Raw genomic sequence first — 14,470 nt, forward strand, 5'->3', positions numbered from 1 at the left:
CCTTCTCTGTTCCACAACCACAGCCTATATTACTGTCCTATTGCTGGCCTCCGCAGTTTTTCTTTCCCCAATATAAGGGGCTCAAATTGATTACAGTTTATTTAACTGACGTTTATAAGCCCATCAGTACTTAATAACCTCTTCCTCTGTTTTTCCCCCTGAAAGCCTCATGATTTTGCACAAGTAAACATGTTCAAAAGAGAGAATTAAGAACTGGGTGTTTCTCTAAGCTTAGGAGTAAGGAGGGTGGTGGTGTTTTGTTTTTAAAGGGGTTTTTCAAGTCCTGTTGATGCCATCTTTGTAATCGTGCACATTTCATATCTGCACTATGCTCTCTCTGTGAGTAGGTTTCTTAGCGGATTTTATTACAACCATGTAGCAGTGAGATCAGGCTGACTTACCTGCCAAATTGCACCTGAAATGACCTGGAATGGTTTTGCTCTCTCCCCCTCAAGCGGATCCTGGTGGAGAAGAAGAAGATGCTCACACAGCAGCACGAAGATGCAAAGGAACTGAAGGAGAACCTGGACCGAAGGGAACGCATTGTCTTTGACATTTTGGCCAACTACCTGAGCGACGAGAGCCTTGCCGATTATGAGCATTTTGTCAAAATGAAGTCCGCCCTCATAATCGAACAGCGAGAACTGGAGGACAAAATCAAACTTGGGGAGGAGCAGCTGAAGTGTCTGACTGATAGCCTTCAACCTGACAGGCCCAAATGACATTCACCCAAGGACCTTGGAAATCAAAACAACGTGGGTTTAGAAGTATAGAACTCCTCCGTTCACTAGGAGGAGCTGCTCAAAAGAAACAACAAGAAGAAGTCATAATAGCAATAATATTCAGGGGGAGGGGAATTGTTTCTGTGTGGGGTTATTTGCATTTCTAGAAACATTTCAAAGCCTCTCTGGCTTTCCTTTATCACACGGCCTTAGGAACCTCTCCAGACATTAGATTCTGTGCTTCAGATTCGGTATATTCAGGAATCTGCTGCAGTTGTGCATGAGTGCAGTTCTTTCTTTCTTTTTTAACAAAGAAAAAAAAGTGTGTGGTTTCTTTTCAGATTCAAATAGGTTGCTGTGGAGCCCTCAAAAACTTAACAATGAGGATTTTAGGAGACTTTTGGGGGAGGGAGCAGGATACAGCCATATCAAACAGACAGAACAGATTTAAACATGTTACCTGTCTAGTGTTGTATTCAGGTTGGTGAGATATAGTGACGTTTGCACATTTGATCTGCAATCCTATGCACACTTACCTGGGAGTAGGCCCCATTGAGCAAAGTGGGACTTACTTCTGAGTAAATACTCGCAAGATTCCACCGGCAGGTGCTATTTTGAAGAAGTGTTGCATAAGCTCTGCCTTTCCAAAAAAAATTATGTCAATCCAGTTTGGATGAGTAGACCTTGGAACAACCTATAATAAGCTACTTTCAAACGCACCAGGAAACTGTGTGACTGTACATGGTTTTTAATGTCTCGGCGGGGTGGAACTTGCCATTATTATTATTTTCCATTTGAAGATAAAGTTGGAGAATTTTAGCCAGTCTTGTTCAACTCATTAATTATCATCTTCTCCACAGCACAAAGGCAATAATTTCATTCAGCTCAGCTGTCTTATATGAATGAAGTGTAACTAAGGGTCTGACTATAATATGCACAGGTCTGTAAATAAAAGGCAGAACTACTGCTACATTATGCTTGGTGCCATTTGCCAGGGATTCAGTGAATCGAACTACAAATTAGAAGATCATTCTGTATATCTTTCATTTGCACAAAGCTAACTGTGTGTTTTTTAATTTTATCATGTCCTTCGTGCCTAGGACTGCTGTTTGTCCAGCTTTTTCATGCCTCAACAAGAAGCATGATATCCATTTTACTGAAGTACATTGGAAACGTTCACTGTTATTACGTGAGTGTGTTCCCATTTTCATATTAACAAATATCCCTGCCACTATGGGACTTTATTTTCCACAAGGAGTGATGCATTAACACTGCCATCAACGGAAAAACATCTGTCTATAAAAAGTCCCACTAAACTGTCCTTTACAAAACAAGAACGGTGGGATAACAAATGCTGATGTACTAATCTGCACAGTAAGTGTTCCCTCGTAGTAGTGTACATATCTGAAGGATAAAGGGAAATCATACTTGTTTATAGGCTGTTTTTAACTTATACTGAGAAAATGATTTACTCAGCACTTAAATCTTCAACTCCCCTGGCTGTAGTGCCCTCCCTGACAAGGGGAACTAATTTAAACATTACGAAAAAAGAATTCTCTTGACACTTGCCGCTTGATTTGAGTGTAGGCAAAATATTTCCCTTCTACGGTTCTCAACGTTCAGGTACAATGCAGTCATAAATGTAAGCAACGGTTGACTATACAGGGTCTTGGCATAATCACTTCTCTGTATTTCAAAGACAAATCCTAGAAGGGGGCTTTTCCCTGAGTTATCAGTGCTATTTCACACACTATAGGCCACTGGCCTGCACCGGGGTCATTCCTTTAGCCCTCTGCTGTACTAATGGGTCCCAGGTTTGTCTATACCGTTTAGAAGACATCTGACGAGTTACCAACATCATCAGATGCTGCTACATCCAACCAATATTACAGAAACGGCTCCATTTTGTCTTGGAATCTTTTACCTGATCCTTAAATAAAGCCAAGCTAAGATAAGTGATTCTTTGTACTTCAGTCAGCTGTGAGCTTTTACATGTCACTCTTTTCTTTAAAAAAAGAGACTGTGATTCTGATTGTGTATGAGAAATCCAAATATAATTTCAGTATGTGTGTGCACAGTACTTTGAGTTAAATCATATTCTTATGAAGATAGCAATATGGAAATTGATGTATCATTATATATTATCCTTTTCATAATGTGATATTTAATCACTCCCCTTGCTTCTTCCTTTGTTCTATATTGTTGCTGGCAGGTTCTCTGGAAGGGACCAGGAGTGAGATTCTCCCTACTGCTGTATATATTTCTATAAATAGCGTTTTTGTTGCTTTGTAAGAGAGAGAGAGAGAGAGAAAACCTGGTGCTAATGTCTTGCCTCTGGCACCCATAAGTGAAGGATTCCTTTTTCCATCTTATGGGTCACTGCAGTTTTTAGAGCTTTTTTGTATTGTGGGAGGAAATAAAAGTCTTTCCGATTTCTCCTGTGTCCCCCTTTAAGTTTTCAACCCTGAGTAAAAAGCATATAGAGATTTCTTTCTTGCTGCTTGAGTATAACATCATGCTTGACCGAGGGAAATAAACTGAATATTGTGTTTCAGTGTAACGAGTAATTTATTAATTTTAATAAGTTATCTACATAACGTTCAAATATACATAACCTGCTTTTCATAGAGGAATGTCCATACCATTTTGGTGATGGTGTCTGAGTTGATTATCATGACCTTTTCCCAGTTCAGATCCATTTAAGTTTAGAATCCTTACCAAATTCAGCTTCCAAAAAGAAAGGATGGGGGGGAATATAAAGCCAAGTTGTGTTAAGGTTCTCCCCCACCCCCCAATTGTGGAATAACGTGAGATTTCCCATATTTGGTGTTATTCTACAGAATAGACACTAGAGGGAGAAAGAGTCAAATATAGGAGAATGCCTGTAGATAAATGAAATTACGTATTTAGTTAGCTAAATGGGATAAATATTGGTCCCACTGAGTAACAGCTGACTGATTAATTTAATTTAGACTGCAATCCAATGCTCAACTGGACTCATTGAGACTAACTTCTGAATAAACATCTATAGGATTGGGAGTGATTGATGTTTTTAAAAATCATCTACCATTCCATAAAAAAAAATCTTAATAACCATATTAAAGCAATAAAGACATTACTATCAGCAGCATTATGAGAAAACAGCTGAGAATTCACAGTCAAGTGGCAGAAGAACAAAAATAAGAGATTTAAAAATTCCATATGGAGTAGCTTCAGTACTGACAATACCAGAAGGGTCGACCAAAAGAAAGATTAAAACAGCCTGCAGTTTTGTTTTCTTTTTAACTTCAAAAGGAGAGTTAACCCTGTGGCTGGAGGGACAGAGCATAGTGGACCATCCTTTTGGAGAAGGATGGGATAGAAATACTTTAAAATTAAGATCCATTAGAATCATAGAATTGTAGAATTGGAAGGGATTCCATGCAGCAATCTCAACATCAAATTTGAAGCTTTGCAAATTTGCTAGCAGTTTTATTGCTGCGCCACTAGGTAGAGGAGCCTGATGCCTGATGATACATGCGAAAACTTCCATTGATTGCACTAGCTAACTGGTTCATAATGAACATGGCAGTCCTTCAGTTAAGTCAGTCCCAAGCTGTTCAGGGCTTTAAACATAATAAGCAGAGCTTTGAACAGTGCCCAGAAAAGAACAAGGAGCCACTAAAGTGGTTTCAAAAAAGGAAATGCATAGAAAACTCTGCTGTAGTCCAGATTAAACTGTTGTTGGACTACAATTCCCATAATCCCTGACTATGGGCCATGCTGGCTGGGGTTGATGGGGTTTGGAGTCTGATGACATCTGAAGGGCTATCCGTTCGCTATCCATCCCTGCACAGCCTTGGGCTTTAGACTGTAGTTCTGGGAGAAGGAATGAAAGTGAATTTAGTGCATACGACTGCACATGTATAGATGCAGACATAATTCTAATAGAGGTCCAAAAAAATTCTTCCAAGAAAAAAGAAAAAAAGGACATCATATGGGCATTTATTTTGAGGAGAGGGGGGTGCCAGAAAAGCAAGATTGCGAAAAATGAAAACCACATCTGTCGGGCAACAGATGTGTGCCTTTTTAAAAAGAATACTTTTATTTAAAGCACTTCAACAGCAAAACCACAGAGCCCAACAAATAAGGTAAAATAAAGTAAATGAAGACATCAGTTTACAAATGCTAACATTATTACAGCAAACTGAAAGTGGCACAAGGTGGAACATCGTGAAATTCGGCTAAACAATCTACAGCCTTTTTAACTTGGTGGGGTTACTGTTTTGTTTAATTGTTATGTGACATATTTTTTGCGTTTCTATACAGTGGTACCTCGGGTTACATACGCTTCAGGTTACATACGCCTCAGGTTACAGACTCCACTAACCCAGAAATAGTACCTCGGGTTAAGAACTTTGCTTCAGGATGAGAACAGAAATCATGCAGCGGCGGTGCAGCAGCAGCGGGAGGCCCCATTAGCTAAAGTGGTGCTTCAGGTTAAGAACAGGCCTCCAGACTGAATTAAGTTCTTAACCCAAAGTACCACTGTATTGTAAACCGCCCTGTGATCCTTGGATGGAGGGCAGTATAGCAGTATAGAAAATTAATAGTAATAATAGTAATAAAATAAATAAATAAAAGTGTGTGTCATCACAACCAGATCTGCATTTCCCAGGAATGAGTGTGGCCTAAACCATGCAGAAACGCTCCTGGCTATGGCTGTCACCTGCGCATCCAGACCTGAGGACAGATCCAAAACTGACTGCCAAGTTGAGTTTTCAAGGGAAGCACTACCCAACCTTAAGATGGGATGAACTGCTATTCCCATATCTGTATTCTACTGACCAGGAACAGTGTTAATGTCTGGAGAAAGCTTCAGTTTGTTTGCCTCCAATCCCAGTCCATTGCTGACTTCTAGGAGAAATATGCGAGAAAGGTGGGTATTGGGCCATCGGGGTGGGCCATGGCATATCATGTGGCCTCCTTCTTTCCCTCGCCTTCTTTCCTGGCATCAACACAGAAATGAACGGAAATAAAGCAACACAAATATTTGGACTTAATTGTCTTAGAAAAGCGATTTTAAATCATGGACACCTTGGTTCTGAAAATTATGCTGCCTGTATTGGTGTGAGTGATGCAGTCTCATGGCACAAATTTCATGTGGTCCCAGTGCAAAGGAAAAGAGCTAAGATCTTCCCCCTTACTATAATATCCAAACAAGATGTGATGGGGAAGAATAATGATAGGTTTGTAAGGACTCTTCCATAATTTTGCCAAGGAAATTCTTACTGTTCGGGGCCTAATGCCATTAGCCTCTCTTGTAGATGGAGATCCTTTATGAAATGCGTTCAGGACCGGAAAATAAATCTGTACTGAGATACACACACAACCATTTTTACTATTGGAACTGCTCTGAATCTGACTTCAGGAAGAATGTGTTTTAACTGAGAGTGTCCTGGAATAGACACTCTGCGTTGGGAAAGAAGGGAACTGAGTTCCCTCCACTTTCCCACTTTCCTGATGTTCCAAAGGACCAGTAAGTACCATGATATGTCTTGTTGTCAGGATTCTAACTGGACTGTAACTGACCTAAGAATTCTGCAGAGCAGTTACTGCTGTGGCCAGCAGCTCAGTCTTCTTGTGGCTCAATTCCTGCTTTATTCCTGGCATGTTAGATTATAGCTGAGGAATGTATTTCACGTAAGTTTAAGGATTAAACCTTCCTCACTATGCCATAAGGCATGTTTATGATTCGCAATATATTGCCAGGTCAAATATGATGCCGGGTCAAATATGATGAAACCAGAATTATGATATGGACGATACATCGCCCAGCCCTACTAGTCGTGGGACAGAATCTTTAAACTTTTTCTCTCCCCTGTGCATGTCAATACCGTGCATAGATTTGACTCACCTGAACCTGCAGAAGCCATCTCAGGAACTTGAATGGATGGTGGGAGTGTGTTTGGGAGGAGCTGCAGGAGCCCCCTCTTCTGCTGTCTTCTCCCTCTCGGTCAAGCAACTACTCACCAGCTACTTCTCTGTCATCAGTGCCTCTGGCATGTGCCTCAATGTCACAGAAGACGGACAGTGTTGCATTCAACATTGCACAGAAGAGCACAGGAGCCCTTCTCAGCTTGGGTGAGGAACTCTCAGTAGAAGCTGTGCTTACCCAGCTGGCATGTACCCCATTGGTGTTTTTCCTTTTTGTGTTTTTGGCCATGTGCTGGACATTCTATTTTGTGCCCTAGGCATGCCTCCCTACTTGCACTCCTCTCCCCCAAACTGCTAAGTTCCATTTTCCAAAACAGGTTTCTTGTGGGGGGGGAATGAAAAACACAAAAGGTGAAACTGCTAGGTTTATTTTAAATTATTACCAGCCTCCTCTTCAATCTGTTTTTATTAGAATAATAAGTGCCTGGAGGCGGTTGGAGGTTGGATGGTGGCTAACAGATTGAGGTTGAATCCTGACAAGACAGAAGTACTGTTTTGGGGGGACAGGAGGCAGGTGTGGAGGATTCCCTGGTCCTGAATGGGGTAACTGTGCCCCTGAAGGACCAGGTGCGCAGCCTGGGAGTCATTTTGGACTCGCAGCTGTCCATGGAGGCACAGATTATTCTTTTTTCCACATTTGTCTTTAAGTTTATTTCAAAATAGTCCTTTAAAACTTTTTGGGCCTTCTTAACAATCTCCTGATCTCTTAACAAAGCGTCATTCATTCTCCATCTGAACGATCCGGTTGTATTTAGTCTCAGTTCCATTCTCAAGGCGTTGTGGTCGGAGCAGGTTTTTGGGCAGATTTCCACTTTTCTGGTCTTAGGTGCCAGCCCTCTAGTTATCCATATTTGGTCGATTCGCGTCCATGTCATATGGGCCTCAGAAAAAAAAGTTCCTTCTTTCCCTAGAGGGTTCTTGATCCTCCATATGTCAATCAAATCCAAATTGTCAGTCATTTCAAAAAAGGTTTTTGGTAGTCTGCCATCTTTCGTTATATTAGCACTTTGTGACTTATCCATATTCACTGAGGCGACACCGTTTATGTCTCCCAACATGATAATGTTGTTGTAGTCCAAATAGTCCAGCATAATCTCGTGCAGCTTCTTAAAAAATTCCGATTTTCCATCATTTGGGGCGTAGATTCCTAGAATTAAAAACTTTTCTCCTTGTGTCTGGATTTCAATTGCCAAAATTCTGCCCTGTTCATCTTTAAATACAAATTTTGGGGACAAGTTCTCCTTTGCATAAATCACCACTCCTCTTTTCTTAACTTTATCCGATGAAATAAATTCTTGGCCTAACCTTTTATTGATTAACACTTTTCTGTGGAGTCTTGTCACATGCGTTTCTTGCAGGCAAATAATGTCCAATTGTTCTTTTTTCAAAATATGAAATACTTTTCTGCGTTTTTCTGGAGAATTCCCGCCATTTATATTCCAACTAAGAAGCTGTAGAGACATCCCGGCCTACTTCTTGGTTATCACAGTTGGGTATCTAATTTGTCGTCCTTTTCCGGAAGCTGTGGTGCCGGGCCGCCTCCAGATGGTATGGATCCTGGTGGCAATCCCGGTGGTGGAGGCCAGGAATCTGCAGCTCTCTTTTGGAGGTCCTCCTCGTTGTCGTGTAGGAACTTCTGGTGGTCTTCTGGTGTTTTAATTCTTACCTTCTTTCCTCTATAGGTGAATGACAGACCTTGAGGAAATTCCCACCTATAAGGGATTGCGTTGTATCTTAACAATTTGGCCAAGTCTGTGTATGTGGCTCTAAGGTCCAACAAATATTTAGGAATGTCTCTATAAATTTCTGCCCTTTTGCCTTCAACTTCCAGGGATTTTTTAAAATGTTGGCCTAATATCTTGTCTCTTTCCTCTCTTGTTCTCAAACAAACCAAACAGTCTCTGGACTTATCTTTCTTAACCGATCTTCCCAGTCTGAAGGCCGTCACAATCCTGAAATCTTTATCTTCTTCAACCCCCCAAAATTTAGAAAACAACTCCGTCAAGAATTTCTCTAGGTTGCCCTGTTCCAACTCTGGGACAGCCCTCAGCCTAAGATTACATTCCTTACTTTTCAGTTCCACCATTGACAGGTAGGCTTGCTGTTCTCCTACCTGTCTTTTCAAAGGTCTTACTTCCCCTTTGATCTCTTCCACCTTCTTGCACGCTTGCTCAGCTTTTTGATTGGCTTCCGCAGCTAGTTTGTAGTTCTCCGCCGTAGCTCCTTGCAGTTTCTCAATAGCCTGAGTGTGCTGCGAAACCTGATCTGTTAACTTGCTGATAGTAGATGTAGCTCTATCAATTTTAGATGACTGATCGTCCACCTTCTTATTCAGAAGTGCCAGTTGTTCCAAAATTTGTTTCAAGACTGGATCAGTTCCTCCAGCTGCCATTTCTTCTGTAGCAGGCGTTTCAACTTCTTCCTCCTGCGCCGTCAGCACAGTTGGCACCGAGGATCTACGATGATGAATCAAAGTTGTTTGGACAAGCTGCCCAGCTCTCTTATCTTTTTTCTTTTCTTTAGCTTCCTCAGCTAAAGCTTCCTTAGCTTTAGCTGCTCTTGTTTTCGCTGGGCCACTCATTCCCCAGCTGCTGTTCAAGGTCAAATAGTCTTTCAATCCATGAGAAAGGCAAGCCCAGAGTATAAACAATTAAACCACAAAAAATCCCAATAGGATACAGTTCCCAGACCTCAATGCCTCCGCAAATCCACTAGGGGGGGTTTTCATAGGAAAGAAAGTTTCTTTTCCACCATCAAAGCTCCTATTTCAACTGAAGTCCCCAAGTTCAGAAAGGAGGCTTTCAGAAAGTTCTGTTTCAAATTAGTGCCACAAGGTAACGGAGAGGTTTCAATGACAGTATTAAAGCGATAGTGTATCCATCAATGCAACAGTTTATGTTAAGAAAAAAGTTTCAGCAGCCTGACAGTACTCCTTTACAACACTGGCAGTCCAATAACTCGGTTATCCCCTTCAATTCCACATCTCTTCACAGTAGGAGGAGGATTCTCTAACACAATGAACCAAAAAATTTACTTCTTCACTCTTTTCAATTTCTAGAAACACACAGTCTATTAATGCCCCTTCTTACTTCTTTCAAAATCTCTTTTTAGCGCTTCAGCCCGCATCGGGTTCTTTTGCTTTGCTCTGATTAGCAGGACCGGAAGGCGGACTTCCTGTTACTCGCCTCCCGTTTTCAGCCGAAATAGACAAATTTAAATTAATCCTTAATCAGTTCTTTGGTACCCCTTACTCACGGGTAGATTGCAGCCAATTTCGATGTTTTTCAAGAAGAAAGGTCAGCGCTCATCAGCAACAGCAGCGCGGCTTCACTTCCGCGAAAAGAGCGATGAACTCACAGCGCCGCTCCCCCGTTCACGATCCGGAGCCTCTTACGAGGTCCCTTCCTCGCTTCTGGGGGGGCTTCTGGCACCCGCCGAGTCCCACGGCCACAGGCTCGCTCTGCCTGCGGTTTGTCTGAATGGGTCTCCGCTTCGCCGTAGCGGACGACCCTTTTTCGCGGAGCCCCTCTTCACTGAGTAAAGAGGACCGCCATTGCCGTTTTGCGCCGCCTCCGGAAGTCGAGGATTCCCTGGTCCTGAATGGGGTAACTGTGCCCCTGAAGGACCAGGTGCGCAGCCTGGGAGTCATTTTGGACTCGCAGCTGTCCATGGAGGCACAGGTCAAATCTGTGTCCAGGGCAGCTGTTTACCAGCTCCATCTGGTACGCAGGCTGACACCCTATCTCCCTGCGGACTGCCTTGCCAGAGTGGTGCATGCTCTGGTTATCTCCCGCTTGGACTACTGCAATGCGCTCTATGTGGGGCTACCTTTGAAGGTGACCCGGAAACTACAACTAATCCAGAACACGGCAGCTAGACTGGTGACTGGGAGCGGCCGCCGGGACCACATAACACCGGTCTTGAAAGACCTACATTGGCTCCCAGTACGTTTCCGAGCACAATTCAAAGTGTTGGTGCTGATCTTTAAAGCCCTAAACGGCCTTGGTCCAGTATATCTGAAGGAACGTCTCCACCCCCATCGTTCTACCCGGACACTGAGGTCCAGCACCGAGGGCCTTCTGGCAGTTCCCTCACTGCTAGAAGCCAAGTTACAGGGAACCAGGCAGAGGGCCTGCTTGGTAGTGGCGCCCTCCCTGTAGAACGCCCTCCCACCATGTCAAAGAGAACAACAACTACCAGACTTTTAGAAGACATCTGAAGGCAGCCCTGTTTAGGGAAGCTTTTAATGTTTGATGTATTACAGTATTTTAATATTTTTTTGGAAGCTGCCCAGAGTGGCGGGGAAGCCCAGCCAGATGGGCGGGATATATATAAATAAATAAATTATTATTATTATTATTATTATTATTATTATTACTACAGGAACATTAGAAACAAAAATAGCTTCTCTCACAGATATTTGTCAAAATCAGTAGTTTGTGCTTTGAACCTTAAAAGTTCTAAGGTGTTGATTAATACTGCTCATCATAAATGTCTGAATTTGAAAACAAAACAAAGTTTGTCTAAGATTTTTGAACAGTTAAAATGAACCTACTATATTTATGAAGTGAAACAAATATAGAAAGATTTCTTCCAAATAATCTGAAAAGGAGTCTGATAATTCATTGACAGAACTCTTAAGAACCTGCAGTTGTAGAATGAAAAGAACAGCCAATAAGGAACAGCATCTGTAGCTACACAGTCACAATAGGTTGAGAATCTTCTGTTTTTCTTTTAGACCTTACAGTCTGCAGACTACAGTTCTTCAGTGTAGCTCCTGGTTTTGAGAGCTCTGTAACTAATCACTTTATTGAAGAGCCTGTTTTTTCAAAATGTCAACTTTTGTCAAAAGATTTACCAGGTAGAAGCTGTAACATGTTTAGAGGTATACTGCTGTTTTAAATGTGCCGTTTCCCTTTTTATTTTAATACACAACCGAATGCTTACAGTATTTGCTTTGAGGACAGTTTAACCACAAACTAAAATTCTGGAATTGGGAATCTTAGTATTTGGAGGGGCTTGTATGAGTCTAACATCCTGATCATGTGAGCTATTAACCAACCTGACTCCAAGAAACCAAACTAACCTTAAAGAGCTTAATTTCCAAATGACATTTAGTTGAGAGATTATTGAAGCCCCTGAGGAATTTTCCAAGCCAGCCTTGGCCTTGCCTCCAAGCTGCCATTTTGAAGTTTGAGCTGTTGTAAGCACTCTCAGTTATAACACTTGCAATGTACAGTATGGGGAGAATAGCCTGTTGGCTTTGGTAACAGGGCAATTTATAGAAGTTTAACAACCTCAAAAAGCAAAAGCAAAGAACCAACCATCCTGAAACCTTTCTCCCAATGAAATAAGATGTAAGTTAGGAAGGGCTTAGGTTCCCTTTTTTTTTTTGCTGCTATTTCTGGGTGGACGTCCCATTGCTCAATGTCAGGCAGCCTAAAGCCATGGATTGTTACATTGTTTTCCATGGGCAGTTTTGACTTCTGCTCCAGCAAGTTAGTTGGTGAGGAAGGAACACCAGAAAAAAGAACCAGGAAATTCCATCCCAGACAATTGAATCTTATATCTTTTCCCGTCTCTATGGATATCTCTGTTTCTGCATCAATGTTAATCATAGCTGTGATTTCTCTTCTTTCATTGACTATTGACAACTGGGCAGAATAACGTCTGCATATTTTGCCACGTAGATTTGAATCTACAGGGCTAGATACCTTTTTGAGAGGCTAGGAATCAATGCCAGCTAATGTGGCAAGCTGAGAACTGGTTAAAATCTGGTGCACCAGGCCATTACCTGCAAATTGGTTGTTGTTCTTTTGGCCAAACAGCTAACAGACTGCAAAATTTGCTCTGTTTCTCGTTAGTCCTAGCCACCCCTACACTCCTCTTGCTGCGAACAGTTGATAATTTCTTCCAATTCAAATACTATCTATTGTTTACTTTGCAGCCAAAAGCTCCAAGACTTTATCTGACAAGGACAAGTAGATGTAGAAATCATAGCAGAGTGAAGCATAGTCTGAATGCAAAGAGAAGTGAAGTTGAATGGCACATGGTATGTTTTAAAGCAGATTATATCTCATTATTTCATGATGATGTTTTCATTCCTTCTCTATTCACCATATTAATGTAGACCAGAGAGTGGTGTCATGTGATTAAATCCCGACACAATCCACATTTTGCAACCTCCCCTCTAAGACAAAGCAAATCTTACATGTCCTCTCCACAGATTCATTCTTAAGATTTAACCTCCCATATACTTCCAGTGAGGAGAATTCCATGTCGAAAAAAACGTACCGTATAATGTGACATTCCTAGGCATCAGCAGAACCTCTCTGTTGTGTAGCATGATGCCTAATAACTGGTTGAAGTGAAGGAATCCAACACTGTGCATTTTATGGGAATTAAGATTTTCATAATTCTGATTATGGGACTGGGAGTGGCCGCTGAGACCATATAACACCGGTCCTGAAAGACCTGCAGTGGTTCCCAGTACATTTCTGAGCACATTTCTGACATTTAAAGCCCTAAACGGCCTCAGCCCAGTATACTTGAAGGAGCGTCTCCACGCCCATCGTTCTGCCCAGACACTGAGGTCCAGCTCCAAGAGCCTTCTGGTTGTTCCCTCCCTGCAAGGTTACAGGGAACCAGGCAGAGGGCCTTCTCGGTAGTGGCGCCCGCCCTGTGGAACGCCCTCCCATCAGATGTCAAGGAAATAAACAACTGCCTGACTTTTAGAAGACATCTGAAGGCAGCCCTATTTAGGGATGTTTTAAATGTTTGTTGTTTTATCATGTTTTTAATATTCTATTGGGAGCTGCCCTGAGTGGCTGCTGAAACCCAGCTGAATGGATGGGGTATAAATAATAAATAATTGTTGTTGTTGTTGTTATTGTTATGCTACTAGAAACAACTGAAAGGAACGCTGTGGATTGGGAAGGTGAGTGCTAGAAATAGCAGCCCTCATAAATGAAATAAAATTGTTAACCAAATGTCTTTCAGGAGAGTTCTTCATTTGGGTAAAGTTTCTCAACCTGGAAATGCCAGTTGAAGCTTTGTACTCCCTGCAACTTGTTGCATTTTCAACAGGATGTGCTGGCTGCGTTCTGTCATTGCTTACAATGAAGCACACAGACTGGAGGTTGTGGTATATTGATAAGACTGCAATGTATAAGGCTGGTATCGCCCACGTGGGAATATGGAAGATCTGCTTTCCTCCTAATTTGATAGGGGCTGATGAATATAGCGTAGTGTGTTGTCATGATTTTGCATTTAATGAGAAATTCTTCCCTTTAGAAATGAAGCTGGGCCAAATCCTGATGGTCGTTGCCTCGTTCCTTGCGTTTTTTGGCCTGTTTTTTTCCTTTCTAACTCCATGGAATATTTTTTGCCCAGGTCTTACCGAAAAGCAGGTTAAATTGCTATTTATAACTGGAGGCCTCTTTTATGTGTTCTCCAGTATTTGTGTCTTTGTTCCCATTAGCTGGAATGTCCACTCCATATCAGCAAATAAAAGCATTGCCTTCCCTACTCCTTTTCACCTGCCCTCGCACCCGACAACACAAAGAAATGGAAGTGCAATTTATCTAGGGTTTATGTCAGGTATCCTGCTGCTCATAGGTGGGCTTTGTGTAATCGCTCAGAGATGTCTTGTGAGGTCAAATAGAATTATAGCCATGTAAAAGAGAATCCACCTACCAAACTAATCTAATGGGTGACAAATTCACAAATGTCTGTAAAGAAGTGGCCTAGAGAATCATCTCACAAATATAATA

At 41.8% G+C, this 14,470-nt stretch overlaps 1 protein-coding gene and 1 long non-coding RNA gene across 5 annotated transcripts in view; both read left to right on the forward strand.

Moving 5' to 3' along the window:
* The window catches only part of SHROOM2 (shroom family member 2), a 101,765-nt gene extending 98,489 nt beyond the window's left edge, over positions 1 to 3,276 (forward strand). For all 4 annotated transcript variants that reach the window (XM_081907511.1, XM_081907512.1, XM_081907514.1 and 1 more), the window contains one exon: positions 456 to 3,276. In XM_081907511.1, coding sequence (XP_081763637.1) covers positions 456 to 722 — 267 coding nt within the window. In that variant the 3' untranslated portion in view covers positions 723 to 3,276. The remainder of the gene's footprint in view (positions 1 to 455) is intronic.
* A 2,018-nt stretch (positions 3,277 to 5,294) lies between these two features.
* Positions 5,295 to 12,745, forward strand: LOC309367969. Its single transcript, XR_014167418.1, has 4 exons — positions 5,295 to 6,404; positions 6,756 to 6,845; positions 11,437 to 11,559; positions 12,646 to 12,745. It is a non-coding gene; the product is annotated as an uncharacterized lncRNA (long non-coding RNA).
* Positions 12,746 to 14,470: the final 1,725 nt, after the last annotated feature.

Source organism: Podarcis melisellensis (genome assembly GCF_964234715.1).
Source record: "Podarcis melisellensis genome assembly, chromosome: 4".
Classification (NCBI taxonomy): Eukaryota; Metazoa; Chordata; class Lepidosauria; order Squamata; family Lacertidae; genus Podarcis; species Podarcis melisellensis.